Source organism: Myxine glutinosa, chromosome 9 (assembly GCF_964187855.1).
Source record: "Myxine glutinosa chromosome 9, kmMyxGlut1.1, whole genome shotgun sequence".
In the NCBI taxonomy this organism is placed as follows: domain Eukaryota; kingdom Metazoa; phylum Chordata; class Myxini; order Myxiniformes; family Myxinidae; genus Myxine; species Myxine glutinosa.
In genome coordinates, this window is record NC_136269.1 from 26,441,704 (window position 1) to 26,457,938 (window position 16,235).

The 16,235-nt window shown below is 42.8% G+C and overlaps 1 protein-coding gene across 1 annotated transcript in view; it reads left to right on the forward strand.

Moving 5' to 3' along the window:
- Nucleotides 1–16,235, forward strand: part of LOC137435793 (ryanodine receptor 2-like) — a 633,328-nt gene that overhangs the window by 126,042 nt on the left and 491,051 nt on the right. The window contains exons 25-28 of the mRNA XM_078785085.1: nt 4,409–4,492; nt 9,682–9,841; nt 11,740–11,887; nt 15,431–15,636. Of these exons, the coding sequence (XP_078641211.1) occupies nt 4,409–4,492; nt 9,682–9,841; nt 11,740–11,887; nt 15,431–15,636 (598 nt within the window). The remainder of the gene's footprint in view (nt 1–4,408; nt 4,493–9,681; nt 9,842–11,739; nt 11,888–15,430; nt 15,637–16,235) is intronic.

Here is a 16,235-nt window from a genome sequence, read left to right on the forward strand (position 1 = left end):
AGACACATGAGGCTTTTTAAAAATCTAAAGACCACAAAGCTCCGCGCGCCTCACCACACGTCGTTTCAGAGGGATAAGCATCTTTGACCATTTCGGGGTCTTTTGGGTTTTCACGGTCTTTTGGGTCTTCATGATGTTTTGGGTCTTCAGGGCCATTTGGGTCTTCAGATCTTTTGGATCCTCTGGGACTTTCAGGGTATGTTGGGTCTTTGGGGTGTTTTGCGTCTTTGGGGTGTTTTGCGTCTTTGGGCTGTTTTGGGTCTTTGGGATGTTTTGGGTCTTTGGGGTGTTTTGGGTCTTCGAGGTCTTCAGGGTCTTTGGGTCTTCAGGGGCTTTTGGGTCTTCAGGGTCTTTTGGGTGTTTTGTATGTTTTGGGTCTTTGGGGTATTTTGAGTCTTCAGGGTGTTTTGGGGCTTTAAGGGTATTTTGAGTCTTCAAGGGTCTTGGTTGTTTTAAGGGTCCTGGGGGACTTGAAGGGTCGTCAAAGGTCTGAGGGGTCTCAGCAGTCTAAACGTAATCAAGAGTTCACGGACTGTTTTTGGGTGTTAATTTTATTTGAAGAAGAAGAAGACGTTTTGGTCGCATATAAACAAACATAACCACATACATTTGCTCTATTATAATAAGACTAGTGGGGTCACCCTTGGGAATCCCACAGGCATGGACGTGTGTGACATTTGGACATCTTGATTTAGATGCTGCACATTAAATTTTACAAAATGGTTACTGGCAATTCATCAGATCCAGAAATGGTGTTAAATGAACACAATTTATTTATTTCACATAATATGTGACCCCTCATTCCTCTCCACCTGACACTCTCCTCTCTCCACCCTCACTCCTCTCAAATCCCACTCTTCCTCACACTCCCCTCCAATACCTCCTCACACTCCTCTCCAATAATTCCTCACACTCCTCTCCAATCCCTCACACTCCTCTCCAATCCCTCACACTCCTCTCCAATCCCTCACACTCCTCTGCAATTCCTCACACTCCCCTCCAATCGCTCCTCACTCTCCTCTCCAATCGCTCCTCACTCTCCTCTCCAATCGCTCCTCACTCTCCTCTCCAATCGGTCCTCACTCTCTGCTCCAATCGGTCCTCACTCTCCAACTCCTTGCTCCTCACTCTCCAACCCCTCGCTCCTCACTCTCCAACACCTAGCTCCTCGCTCTCCAACCCCTCGCTCCTCGCTCTCCAACCCCTCGCTCCTCTCTCTCCAACCCCTAGCTCCTCGCTCTCCACCCGCTAGCTCCTCGCTCTCCACCCCCTAGCTCCTAGCTCTCCAACCCCTAGCTCCTCGCTCTCCAACCCCTAGCTCTTCGCTCTCCAACCCCTAGCTCCTCGCTCTCCAACCCCTAGCTCCTCGCTCTCCAACCCCGAGCTCTTCGCTCTCCAACCCCTAGCTCCTCGCTCTCCAACCCCTCGCTCCTCGCTCTCCAACCCCTCGCTCCTCGCTCTCCAACCCCTAGCTCCTCGCTCTCCAACCCCTCGCTCTCCAACCCCTCGCTCCTCACTCTCCAACCCCTCACCCCTCACTCTCCAACCCCTCACCCCTCACTCTCCAACCCCTCGCTCCTCACTCTCCAACTCCTCGCTCCTCACTCTCCAACCCCTTGCTCCCCACTCTCCAACTCCTCACACCTCACTCTCCAACTCCTCGCTCCTCTCCAATTTCTCACTCCTCTCCAACCCCTAGCTCCTCTCTGCAGCCCCTAGCACCTCTCTCCAACCCCTAGCTCCTCGCTCTCCAACTCCTCGCTCTCCAACTCCTCGCTCCTCACTCTCCATCCCCTCACTCCTCTCCAATTTCTCGCTCCTCTCCATCCCCTAGCTCCTCACTCCCCAACCCCTAGCTCCTCACTCTCCAACCCCTAGCTCCTCACTCTCCAACCCCTAGCTCCTCACTCTCCAACCCCTAGCTCCTCACTCTCCAACCCCTAACTCCTCTCCAACTCCTCGCTCCTCTCCAATCCTCCTCATCGTTGTTGCAGCAGCATCCTGTGCGAGTCTGTGATCACATTCGTCGAGGGTCTCCTTCTCCCGTCTCGTTCTTTTTCTTGCTGCAGTCTAGTGGGGTCACCCGTGGGAATCCCATGGGCATGGATGTGTGTGACACTTGGACATCTTGATTTAGATGCTGCACATTAAATTTTACAAAATGGTTACTGGCAATTCATCAGACCTAGAAATGGTGAAATGAACACTTTATTTATTTCACATAATATGTGACTGCTCACTCCTCTCCACCTGACACTCTCCTCTCTCCACCCTCACGCCTCTCAAATCCCACTCCTCCTCACACTCCCCTCCAATACCTCCTCACACTCCTCTCCAATAATTCCTCACACTCCTCTCCAATCCCTCACACTCCTCTCCAATCCCTCACACTCCTTTCCAATTCCTCACACTCCCCTCCAATCGCTCCTCACTCTCCTCTCCAATCGCTCCTCACTCTCCGCTCCAATCGGCCCTCACTCTCCAACTCCTTGCTCCTCACTTTCCAACCCCTCGCTCCTCACTCTCCAACACCTAGCTCCTCGCTGTCCAACCCCTAGCTCCTCGCTGTCCAACCCCTAGCTCCTCGCTGTCCAACCCCTAGCTCCTCGCTCTCCAACCCCTCACTCCTCGCTCTCCAACCCCTCGCTCCTCGCTCTCCAACCCCTCGCTTCTCGCTCTCCAACCCCTCACTTCTCACTCTCCAACCCCTAGCTCCTCACTCTCCAACCCCTCACTCCTCGCTCTCCAACCCCTAGCTCCTCACTCTCCAACCCCTAGCTCCTCACTCTCCAACCCCCAGCTCCTCGCTCTCCAACCCCTCGCTATGCAACTCCTCGCTCCTCGCTCTCCAACCCCTAGCTCCTCGCTCTCCAACCCTAGTGCCTCGCTCTCCAACCCTAGTGCCTCGCTCTCCAACCCTAGTGCCTCGCTCTCCAACCCTAGTGCCTCGCTCTCCAACCCTAGTGCCTCGCTCTGCAACCCCTCGCTCCTCGCTCTCCAACCCCTCGCTCCTCGCTCTCCAACCCCTCACTCCTCACTCTCCAACCCCTCGCTCCTCACTCTCCAACCCCTCGCTCCTCTCGAATTTCTCACTCCTCTCGAACCCCTACCTCCTCAGTCTCCAATCCCTAGCTCCTCACTCTCCAACTCCTCGCTCTCTAACCCCTCGCTCCTCACTCTCCAACCCCTCACTCCTCTCCAATTTCTTGCTCCTCTCCAACCCCTAGCTCCTCACTCTCCAACCCCTAGCTACTCACTCTCCAACCCCTAGCTCCTCACTCTCCAACTCCTAACTCCTCTCCAACCTCTCGCTCCTCTCCAACCCTCCTCATCGTTGTTGCAGCAACATCCGGTGCGGTTCTCCCGTCTCGTTCTTTTTCTTGCTGCATCCTGTTCAAGTCTGCATTGACGTTCGTCGACGGACTCGTTCGCCCGTCTCATTCGTTTTCTTGCTGCATCCTGTTCAAGTCTGCATTCTTCATCGACCGTCTCATTCATTTTGGAAATGGAAGTTTCCACGCAGCGCATGAATTGTCACGATCCTCAAGAGGAAGTGTCTCGTAATCAGTAAATGACAAATGGCAAGTAAATTACATTGTGAAAATTAAAGATTTCAAATAAACCTATTTCAAGTGTATGCGCACATAACTAATAAAAAAAACGAAGAAATATCTCTCGGTAATTTCCTGAAACATATTTTACTTCCGGATAATAATGTTGAATGAAATAAGAACGAAGAAATATGTCGTTTTTGTGACGACTGTCATAAAAAGTAAAAGTAATATATCTTAACGGAAAAGAAAAAGCGAATTTTTAACATATGTCGACATTTTCCCCGACTGTTATTTTAGGTGGTGTATTTTTGTGTATCATCGTGGTGCGATTTAAAAAAATATATCTCTGCATTTTCCCGTGTGTGCATGAATGTTCTCAATTATTTCTGACACCGAGTCTAAAACCATCGATAAAAATTAAATCAGATGGTGAATTCGATAAAATCGTGAGGGAGACTCAATGAATGGGCTTTATTTTACAGGCCTTTGAGAAATCATTTCGTTCTATAAATGGAAACTTTCATGGGATTTTCTTCCCGTTTTTTTTCAGCCGAGTCTAAAACTATGTTAGCGGCTGTTAAAAATGAAATGATATATCGAATTTGAGTTGAAATAAACCTGTGTGAGAGAGAGAAAGACAGCACGGGCCTAACTAAACAGGCCTCAAAGCTATTCAAGGTAATGAAATGGTGGATATTTGTTTACATGAAGCCTCTCCAAGAATGGGTGGAGCTACTCTGTAAACGGAGTAAGCCACAGACGGACAGACAGACAGACAGAAAGAATCACCTTCGCCTATTATTATAATAAGATTGTGTGAACTGTTTTTTTTAAAGAAATTATTTATTTTTCAGGACCCTGCTGGCCTATGCTTGTCACGTGGCCATCGTTGATGAGAATGCAGAGGATTCCCTCCAGCGATTTAAACTACCCCAGAAGTGAGAGCTGAGTTGGAATGAGGGACAAGTTGGGGTAAAATTATGGTTTGAGTGACGAGTTTGAAACGCTTAAAATACCGTACTTGATATAGGTGTTGTTGTATAGTAACCGTACTTGAGATAGGTGTAGTTGTATAGTAACCGTACTTGATATAGGTGTTGTTGTATAGTAACCGTACTTGATATAGGTGTTGTATAGTATCCGTACTTGAGATAGGTGTTGTTGTATAGTAACCGTACTTGATATAGGTGTTGTTGTATAGTAACCGTACTTAATATAGGTGTTGTTGTATAGTAACCGTACTTGATATAGGTGTTGTTGTATAGTAACCGTACTTGATATAGGTGTTGTTGTATAGTAACCATACTTTATATAGGTGTTGTATAGTAACCGTACTTGATATAGGTGTTGTACAGTAACCGTACTTGATATAGGTGTTGTTGAATAGTAACCGTACTTGATATAGGTGTTGTTGTATAGTAACCGTACTTGATATAGGTGTTGTTGTATCGTAACCGTACTTGATATAGGTGTTGTATCGTAACCGTACTTGATATAGGTGTTGTTGTACAGTAACCGTACTTGATATAGGTGTTGTTGTATAGTAACCGTACTTGATATAGGTGTTGTTGTATCGTAACCGTACTTGATATAGATGTTGTTGTATAGTAACCGTACTTGATATAGGTGTTGTTGTATAGTAACTCTACTTGATATAGGTGTTGTTGTATCGTAACCGTACTTGATATAGATGTTGTTGTATAGTAACCGTACTTGATATAGGTGTTGTTGTATAGTAACCATACTTGATATAGGTGTTGTTGTATAGTAACCGTACTTGATATAGGTGTTGTTGTATAGTAACCGTACTTGATATAGGTGTTGTTGTATAGTAACCGTACTTGCCATAGGTGTTGTTGTATGTATCGTAACCGTACTTGATATAGGTGTTGTTGTATAGTAACCGTACTTGATATAGGTGTTGTATAGTAACCGTACTTGATATAGGTGTCGTTGTATAGTAACCGTACTTGATATAGGTGTTGTTGTATAGTAACCGTACTTGATATAGGTGTTGTTGTATAGTAACCGTACTTGATATAGGTGTTGTTGTATAGTAACCATACTTGATATAGGTGTTGTTGTATAGTAACCGTACTTGATATAGGTGTTGTTGTATAGTAACCATACTTGATATAGGTGTTGTTGTATAGTAACCGTACTTGATATAGGTGTTGTTGTATAGTAACCGTACTTGATATAGGTGTTGTTGTGTAGTAACCGTACTTGATATAGATGTTGTTGTATAGTAACCGTACTTGATATAGGTGTTGTTGTATAGTAACTGTTGTGAAAATCAACCAAGTCCACAACTTGTCCCATATGTAGGTTTAATCTCAATAAGATCTTTGCATCATCCTGTAAAATACATCATGTAATATATATGTCAGGATCTAGGCATCATATGAGAAAGATTGAATATATCCGTCAATGCAAGCAAGCCTAGAATATAAGTGGGTACGTACCATTCAATTCTACATGTCATTGTATAATGTCGCAGGAGTGGCCTCGAGTCGCGGACGTCCGAGGTCTTATAGACACCGCCCAGCGGTTTAAGTGAGCATCTCACCTGGGTTCAACTTTGGTACATTTTCACCACAGTAACCGTACTTGATATAGGTGTTGTTGTATAGTAACCGTACTTGATATAGGTGTTGTTGTATAGTAACCGTACTTGATATACCGGTAGGTGTTGTTGTATAGTAACCGTACTTGATATAGATGTTGTTGTATCGTAACCATACTTGATATAGGTGTTGTTGTATAGTAACCGTACTTGATATAGGTGTTGTTGTATAGTAACCATACTTGATAGAGATGTTGTTGTATAGTAACCGTACTTGATATAGGTGTTGTTGTATAGTAACCCTACTTGATATAGATGTTGTTGTATAGTAACCGTACTTGATATAGATGTTGTTGTAGAGTAACCGTACTTGATATAGGTGTTGTTGTATAGTAACCGTACTTGATATAGGTGTTGTTGTATAGTAACCATACTTGATAGAGATGTTGTTGTATAGTAACCGTACTTGATATAGGTGTTGTTGTATAGTAACCATACTTGATATAGGTGTTGTTGTATAGTAACCCAACTTGATATAGATGTTGTTGTATAGTAACCGTACTTGATATAGATGTTGTTGTATAGTAACCGTACTTGATATAGGTGTTGTTGTATAGTAACCGTACTTGATATAGGTGTCGTTGTATAGTAACCGTACTTGATATAGATGTTGTTGTATAGTAACCGTACTTGATATAGGTGTTGTTGTATAGTAACCCTACTTGATATCGGTGTTGTTGTATAGTAACCCTACTTGATATAGGTGTTGTTGTATAGTAACCCTACTTGATATAGGTGTTGTTGTATAGTAACCATACTTGATATAGGTGTTGTTGTATAGTAACCATACTTGATATAGGTGTTTTGTATAGTAACCCTACTTGATATAGATGTTGTTGTATAGTAACCCTACTTGATATAGGTGTTGTTGTATAGTAACCCTACTTGATATCGGTGTTGTTGTATAGTAACCCTACTTGATATAGGTGTTGTTGTATAGTAACCATACTTGATATAGGTGTTGTTGTATAGTAACCCTACTTGATATAGGTGTTGTTGTATAGTAACCGTACTTGATATAGGTGTTGTTGTAAAGTAACCCTACTTGATATCGGTGTTGTTGTATAGTAACCGTACTTGATATAGATGTTGTTGTATAGTAACCGTACTTTATATAGGTGTTGTTGTATAGTAACCGTACTTGATATAGGTGTTGTTGTATAGTAACCGTACTTGATATAGATGTTGTTGTATAGTAACCATACTTGATGTAGGTGTTGTTGTATAGTAACCGTACTTGATATAGGTGTTGTTGTTTAGTAACCGTACTTAATATAGGTGTTGTTGTATCGTAACCGTACTTGATATAGGTGTTGTTGTATAGTAACTGTACTTGATATACCGGTAGGTGTTGTTGTATCGTAACCGTACTTGATATAGATGTTGTTGTATAGTAACCGTACTTGATATAGGTGTTGTTGTATAGTAACCGTACTTGATATCGGTGTTGTTGTATCGTAACCGTACTTGATATAGGTGTTGTTGTGTAGTAACCGTACTTGATATAGGTGCTGTTGTATAGTAACCGTACTTGATATAGATGTTGTTGTATAGTAACCGTACTTGATATTGGTGTTGTTGTATAGTAACCGTACTTGATATAGGTGTTGTTGTATAGTAACCGTACTTGATATAGATGTTGTTGTATAGTAACCGTACTTGATATTGGTGTTGTTGTATAGTAACCCTACTTGATATAGATGTTGTTGTATAGTAACCGTACTTGATATAGGTGTTGTTGTATAGTAACCGTATTTGATGTAGATGTTGTTGTATAGTAACTGTACTTGATATAGGTGTTGTTGTATGGTAACCGTACTTGATATAGATGTTGTTGTATAGTAACCGTACTTGATATAGGTGTTGTTGTATAGTAACCCTACTTGATATCGGTGTTGTTGTATAGTAACCCTACTTGATATAGGTGTCGTTGTATAGTAACCGTACTTGATATAGGTGTTGTTGTTTAGTAACCGTACTTGATATAGGTGTTGTTGTATAGTAACCCTACTTGATATCGGTGTTGTTGTATAGTAACCGTACTTGATATAGATGATGTTGTATTGTAACCGTACTTGATATAGGTGTTGTTGTATAGTAACCGTACTTGATATAGGTGTTGTTGTATAGTAACCGTACTTGATGTAGGTGTTGTTGTATAGTAACCGTACTTGATATAGATGTTGTTGTATAGTAACCGTACTTGATGTAGGTGTTGTTGTATAGTAACCGTACTTGATATAGGTGTTGTTGTATAGTAACCGTACTTAATATAGGTGTTGTTGTATCGTAACCGTACTTGATATAGGTGTTGTTGTATAGTAACCGTACTTGATATAGGTGTTGTTGTATAGTAACCGTACTTGATATACCGGTAGGTGTTGTTGTATCGTAACCGTACTTGATATAGATGTTGTTGTATAGTAACCGTACTGGATATAGGTGTTGTTGTATAGTAACCGTACTTGATATCGGTGTTGTTGCATCGTAACCGTACTTGATATAGGTGTTGTTGTATAGTAACCGTACTTGATATACCGGTAGGTGTTGTTGTATCGTAACCGTACTTGATATAGATGTTGTTGTATAGTAACCGTACTTGATATAGGTGTTGTTGTATAGTAACCGTACTTGATATCGGTGTTGTTGTATCGTAACCGTACTTGATATAGGTGTTGTTGTATCGTAACCGTACTTGATATAGGTGTTGTTGTGTAGTAACTGTACTTGATATAGGTGTTGTTGTATAGTAACCGTACTTGATATAGATGTTGTTGTATAGTAACCGTACTTGATATTGGTGTTGTTGTATAGTAACCATACTTGATATAGGTGTTGTTGTATAGTAACCGTATTTGATATAGATGTTGTTGTATAGTAACCGTACTTGATATAGGTGTTGTTGTATGGTAACCGTACTTGATATAGATGTTGTTGTATAGTAACCGTACTTGATATAGGTGTTGTTGTATAGTAACCGTACTTGATATAGATGTTGTTATAATGTTGTTTTAGATGTTTCGGGAAGTGGGAGGGAGGAGAGACTGTGGATTGTAATGATGTAAAACCTGGTCGGAAAAGCATGAAGAAATAGGAATAGGAGAGTACAGGTACAAGTATTTTAAAGAAGGACAAGACCTTGTGGCATGATCTGAAGTTGCCTTAATCCGACAGAAGGTAACCTGGGATCATTGCACAAAGCCCGCACCAGGTGTGTCCACTCTCAGAAGAGCCAGAAAACAACATCTCTTCGACCTCAAGATTGAAATTTCAAATTATTCTCCCTCCTGGAAACCTGGTGGTGCCTTTTTAAGTCTGTCTCTAGTGTATACTCCCACTCCAACCCTTCCCTAACTTCAAATGGCATCACAGGTGACTCCACTCATCCATATCAACCCACCTGTCAAATGCAGTGTATAATATTGTTTCTCAATTAAGTGTGCCCAATCAGATGGCTGAACTTTCCTTCGGTTTATTCACCATTTCCTTGTTTCACTCCAGCTATTTGATGTCAAGTGGCTACACACCTGCACCGTTGGACCTGTCAGGTATAAAGCTGAGCCCCATGCAGGAGGCGCTCGTTGATCGTCTGGCTGAAAATGCCCACAATGTCTGGGCGCGAGATCGCATCCGCCAAGGCTGGACCTATGGCATCCAGCAGGTAGGATAGCATTGGAACTACAAATCCACAGAAGGTATTCCATTCACATTCTTTGGTCCTCTGGTATGGAAGCTGTGAAATTGAACCAGGTTCACTTCAATTCAATTAAATTCCTCTGAATTCTGAAATTCTGAATTCCTCTGGTTCAATTGAACCTCTGAGCTTTGCTACACCTGATGAGACCCTGTTCCCCAGCCATTTCACCTGAAACTTCCGTCATGCTATTTATTGTGCATCCATTTGTGTATTTTGACTATTTGTCACACACCCTCAATATTGTACTTTTCCAATTGCTTCAATACCCATATTACTCAACCATTGGGCCAAAAACGATACTTGCAGGATATCTCAAAAAGTTATCGATGGATTTGGACCAAACTTGGTGGACCGGTTGTGTGTGTGATAAGGAAGAAGCGATTCGATTTTCGTGAAGATCTAAATATGGATTCGGATATTGGAATTATTTTATTTTTTAAGTGATTCTTCACCATTGGGGGAGAGGGCCAAGACCGATACATAGCAGGATATCTCAAAAAGCTATGGATAGATTTGGACGAAACTTGGTGGACAGGTTGTGGGTGTGATAAGGAAGAATCTATTCGATTTTGGTGAAGATCTGAATATGGATTCGGATATGAGAATTATTTAATTTTAAAGTGATTCTTCATCATTGAGTGATTGGGGATTCATCATTGGGGATTGAAAGATGTGGATTTGGGGTGTACTAACTGGGGTAGAAAAGATCAAGGTTTTGGATGGGGGAAGATAGGAGATGGTGGTGAACAGCTGTTTTAAAGACCTGTTGGGAGGAGTGGGATTGACGACAGTGGGGAGTTTGTTTCAGAGGTGGAAAAAAGAGGAATGAAAGAGTGAAGGTGAGCAGAGAGTCTTGATTTTGGCAATCCAGATCCAGTCTTGATTAAATCAAACCAGTCTTGATTAAATCCAGAAGTACCTGGAAAATTCTAGCATATCATTGATTGGTGGCATCTAGGTGGAAAACATTCCTCCACTCAGGATTGTTGCGTTTACAGCCAAGTAATCACAACAAGAGTAATTGACAGCTGGAGCACGCAATGGTAAAAGTCAGTTCCAAGCCCTATCCCATTTTCTCAACCTCATGGCTAATTGACTAGGCCGGGCCTGAAAAGGACCCAAAAAGATGATGATATGACACAAGCTTGCATGTTTGCTGAAGCAGTTCAAGCCCAAATTCCTAAGGCACATCAATCATCGCACCAAACAAATGTGGCATCTGGATAATACCCCAATGCATTTGTGTGGTCAACCTCTGGGAAAGGGACTCTGAGTGTGCTGGAAATTGTCATTTGACCATGGTGTCGCGGATAACTCACCTACTCTTTGCGAAGTACACCGTGAGATGTATAGCATCTATCGTATAATTCTGGTAGATCGGTCGCCCAGTTTAAGATCAGTTTGAGGAACGGGCACACCTATTGATGAAACGTCTTGTATGCAAAACACCAGGGGGACAGTTTATATCTGCGTTAGGATTCAAACCCATTAAACAGATATGCTCAGAGGTGAATGTGTGTACCTCTAGGAGTCTAGGTCTAGGGCCCAGGCTATCTGCCACTTCTGGAACATTAGCCTCATTTATATCGAAAAAGGTGTCCTGGAAGTATGCATTTTTTGTATACATAGTCGAGGCTCGCGGAGGAGCGAGCAATTTTTTTGACCGTTTAAAAAATCTTCTTCTTCCAATAATTCTTCCAACATTCAAAAGTGTAAGATTGAAAATCCCCTTTTTTCACATAACTATATGAGAAAGCACATTCTAGTGTGTGTAGGGTTAACTGACTCATGTTTATCTCTGCACTGTGGTTGACACTCGTGCTATGTATCCCTATTACTTTGTATTTTTGTGGACCACACAGGACCTCAAGAACCACAAGAATCCACGTCTGGTGCCATATTCTTTGCTTGATGAACGAACAAAGAAGTCAAACCGAGACAGTCTCCGTGAGGCTGTCCGCACAATGTTGGGTTATGGGTATCATATTGAGACCCCTGACACCGACCATGGTAAGAAAGGGTTTTCATTTATGCCGACCTGCGTTGTCTCCTTTAACAAAATCAAACTGTGTCGCAAGATGTGACGGTCCATTAACTGATCGATCCCAAATTTCAGGTGAGAGTCTTCCAAATATGAGTTTACTCAGCAAACCAAATGCAGCACACCCCGTGAAACACCTGGAGACCTCATTCTCTCATTCCCTCTACTCCCCCTGGAGAGAATCAGCATGACGGTTTATTTCCTTTTCTAAAATGATTACATTTTCTAGGCTATTCTGAATCCAGAAGTACCTGGAAATTTCTAGCATATCATTGATTATTATAAATACGTCAAAGGCTACGTTAAAACCAGTTAACCTTTGCCACGAAACGTTGACAATTCATATCTCATCCGCTAAATCTCATAATGCCCCACACGGCCACACAGGAGCGAGTCCTTCCTTTTCCATGTTGTAGTTCTTCTCTTGGATCGACGGCTTCTTGCTGGCAAAACTCTGTCCTCGAGTTATTCATCATAGTGGGGCGGCTTAGCCCAAATATTCAAAAGAATTGTGCATTTTGTGAAACAAGCACCAAATTTGGCACAAATGTACATTAATATGTTGCGAACATTTTCAGATATTGGGCCACTTGAAATTCCGTAATTTTTTTTTTCAAATTTCGTAATTTCAAATTTTTCGGGTGACACCGTCACAATTTCGGTCTTCGAGGCCGGCCGATAGGCAAAGTGTGACCGGAAGGGACGAGGTTCTCCTGACCACGTGGCCCTCGATCTGGGAAGCGAGAGGCGTTCCATTAGTGGACGCGCCCCTCACGCCCGACTTTTGGGCGGCCCCGGCAGGCCGTTTGTTTTGACGTTCCGTGACAGGCCCCGCACCCCCACCTCCGGGCCGACCGGAAGCTTGTGCTGAGTACATCATACCTGAACAACTCAGTGAGGCAGAACACAGCAGTGCACACCAGGGTGACCCCTTCAGTGCATAAACCAATTAACCTGTCCACTGCAGGGCATATAGAAATGAAGTTATTTTCTGCATATAATAATAATATAAGTTCAGTTCTATATAACAATTTCTGTTATCACCACTACCACTACAACTACCACTACTACAAGCTTTGTCTGGAATTTTGTGGACGAACAGACAAACAGACATACAGACAAGCTGGGATCAAAACATTACCTCCTTCCACCATTGAGTGTAGAGGTAAACATCATGGAAATTATATCATGCCCTAGATTTAATTCATGCTTACCCGTGTATTTGCTTCACTGGTTCACAAGGTCTTTTGCATACATGTAATTCAGACTCTCGTCTTCATTGCTGACCACACAATGTTCGCAACATATTAATGTACATTTGTGCCAAATTTGGTGCTTGTATCACAAAATGCACAATTCTTTTGAATATTTGGGCTAAGCCGCCCCACTATATCGGCCGGCCTCGAAGACCGAAATTGTGACGGTGTCACCCGAAAAATTTGAAATTACGAAATTTGAAAAAATTTGAAAAACAAAATTACGGAATTTCAAGTGGCCCAATATCTGAAAATGTTCGCAACATATTAATGTACATTTGTGCCAAATTTGGTGCTTGTATCACAAAATGCACAACAGGTTTGCTATGCTGCTACACTATCAGAAGAGCTCCACTATCAATGTCAGAAGCATCAGTCTTGAGCACAAATGTCTGGTACCCTCAAAAAGGGCTGTCTGATGAGTAGTTGCTTGATGGTTGTGTAGGCCTTCTCGTGAGAATCTCGCCATGCAGTACCTCATATCACTGCTATACTAGGCAGACTGCAGCTGTGTCACTTCCTGATGATCTGGAATTGAGTAGGTGCTGGTCTGATATATGGAACATGTCCTTCAATCCCGGAAATTCTCAACTTTCTTACTCTCTCGCTCTCGAAGGCTCATCAAATTAACCCACCTGTCTACTTATATGGTCATCCACTGGAAGAGGTTCAGTCTCTTGAACTTCTCAGCCTTACCATCACCCTTGATCTCTCTTGCACCAACAACATAGCAAGGCTAGCCACCAAAGCCGGCTGCAGATTTAGCTTCCTCTGTGAAGCCAATTCTTTCCCTGGAAAAAACAAAGCTACTCACATTGTCCAAGTCTTTGCCGATAGCTCAATGGGCGGCTGCTCTACCATCACATCTCTCTCTCTCTCTCTCTCTCTCTCTCGTTCTCTCGTTCTCTCGTTCTCTCGTTCTCTCGTTCTCTCGTTCTCTCGTTCTCTCGTTCTCTCGTTCTCTCGTTCTCTCTCTCGTTCTCTCTCTCGTTCTCTCTCTCATTCTCTCTCCCGCTCTCTCTTGGAATGTGCGGAATCTAGAGCTCTCAACATTATGAGAATTTCCCAAGATGAGGCACAATATGTATTTATTTAACATGGCACTCAGGTCATTGGTTTCTGTTTTTCACTGCGTCTTCTCTGATATTGTTCCCCCTGTTCTCTTAGTCCTCAGGCCCTCCCAAACTCCCGGATTCACATGTTCTTCCAGTAACTCCCCTCCTGGTTAAACTTCCAAAATCCAGGCTGACTGGGCACCTCAACTCATTTGTTCTTTACTTCTCCCATCCATGGAACCACCTTCCATAAGCTATAATTTCCCGCTCTTCCCTCCAGGGCCGCAATCTGGTATTTTACCTTGTGGCATCCACATCCTGCCACATTATCTTTATCTAATCCAATCCTATTACTTCATGTTGGTTTATTGTTCCATCTCCTCTCCTCTCTCTTCTCCTGTTCAATTTTTTTTTTTTTTTTTTGTATACAGAATCGAGGCTCGTGAAAGAGCTAACATTTATCACAAAAAGAAATCAAAGAGACGAACAAATAAAGTTTATAAAAAGGGGAGCGGTAGACAATATGGGGAGAGAAGGGGAAGCACATAAACACAACATTTGAGAGCAGGGACATCGGGAATGTGTGGGAGGGCGAGGGCTTGGGGGAAGGCGGCGTGGGAAGGGGGGGGGGGGGGGAGGTGGGTGGGAGAAGTATAAACACAGTACACCAAGGACTTCCAGGACAGAAGTTGGTATTTCAAAAAAGTGGAATTGGGGTGAAATTAGCGGGGGTAGAAAAGATCAAGGTTTTGGATGGGGGAAGATTAGAGATGGTGGTGAACAGCTGTTTTAAAGACCTGGAGGGAGGAGTGGTATTGAAGAGAGTGAGGGAGTTTGTTCCAGAGGCGGGAGAAAAGAGGAATGAAGGAGTGAAGGTGAGCAGAGAGTCTTGATTTTGGCAGTTTAACCACAAGAGGGTTGCAGGCAGATCTTCTGCGACCTGTAGGAATATTTGCGGGACAGAGCCCAGAGAGAGCTGGAGGAGCAAGGCCGGAGAGCCTCCAATCACTCCTTTGCTGATTTCCCCCAATTGTTGCCATGCTGTCGGCCACTGTCAGCTTGACCTTTGTGTTCCAGACACCACTCTTTTGTAGAGGAATTATTTAAAAAATATTGTCGGTGATATGTATTACAATTAAGTTGGAATGGATAATACCATAATATGTTATGGCGAAATTGCTTATTTCCCATCTCTAAGCAGCCGTGAAAACTGGGACTACAGTCGAAAACAAGCAGGTACGACTTTTCCGTACTGAAAAGTCTTATGCGGTGACATCTGGCAAATGGTACTTTGAATTTGAGGTGCTCACGGCTGGAGAAATGAAGGTTGGCTGGGCACAACTTGGTGTGAGGCCTGACATACCACTTGGTTCTGATGACCAGGCCTACATTTTTGATGGTCACAAGGTGAGTTTATGGCCCTATTAATTTAATTATTTATATGGCGATTTGCATCTCAGAGCTTTATTTTTATGGTTGGCAAAAAGACACACAAACATTGTTCGTGATGTCACTGCAAGTGTAATTCTTTATCGTATTGGCAAATGCATAATCAGATAGTATTTCAACTTGGCCGAGGTGGTGTTACTGTTTGGTATTATTGATGTAGAACCTGAAGGTTCCCAAATAGTTCATAAACTATTCTTTGCGATTATGATGAAAAACTTGACACTCTCCTCATGGTAATAACTCGAGCCAAATTAGTTTGAGACTGCGATACAATGAAGAACCCGTCAAAGCAGCTCTTTACATACAGGAATAGCCAAAAGGGCAAAATTGGAGACTTGCGATGGTTTTTACAGCAGGTTCATAATTGTTCCACTTGAAATCTCCAACAGACACTCATTTTATACGTGACCTAGAATGGCACTCTTTGACGTCACAATGTTGACCGATATGCCTCCCCCCACATTATTACATCATTATATTACTTGTACCAAGTTTGACTTAAATCCATTCAGCTGTTCTCAAGTATCACATTTTTATCTGACATGACCTCTGACCTT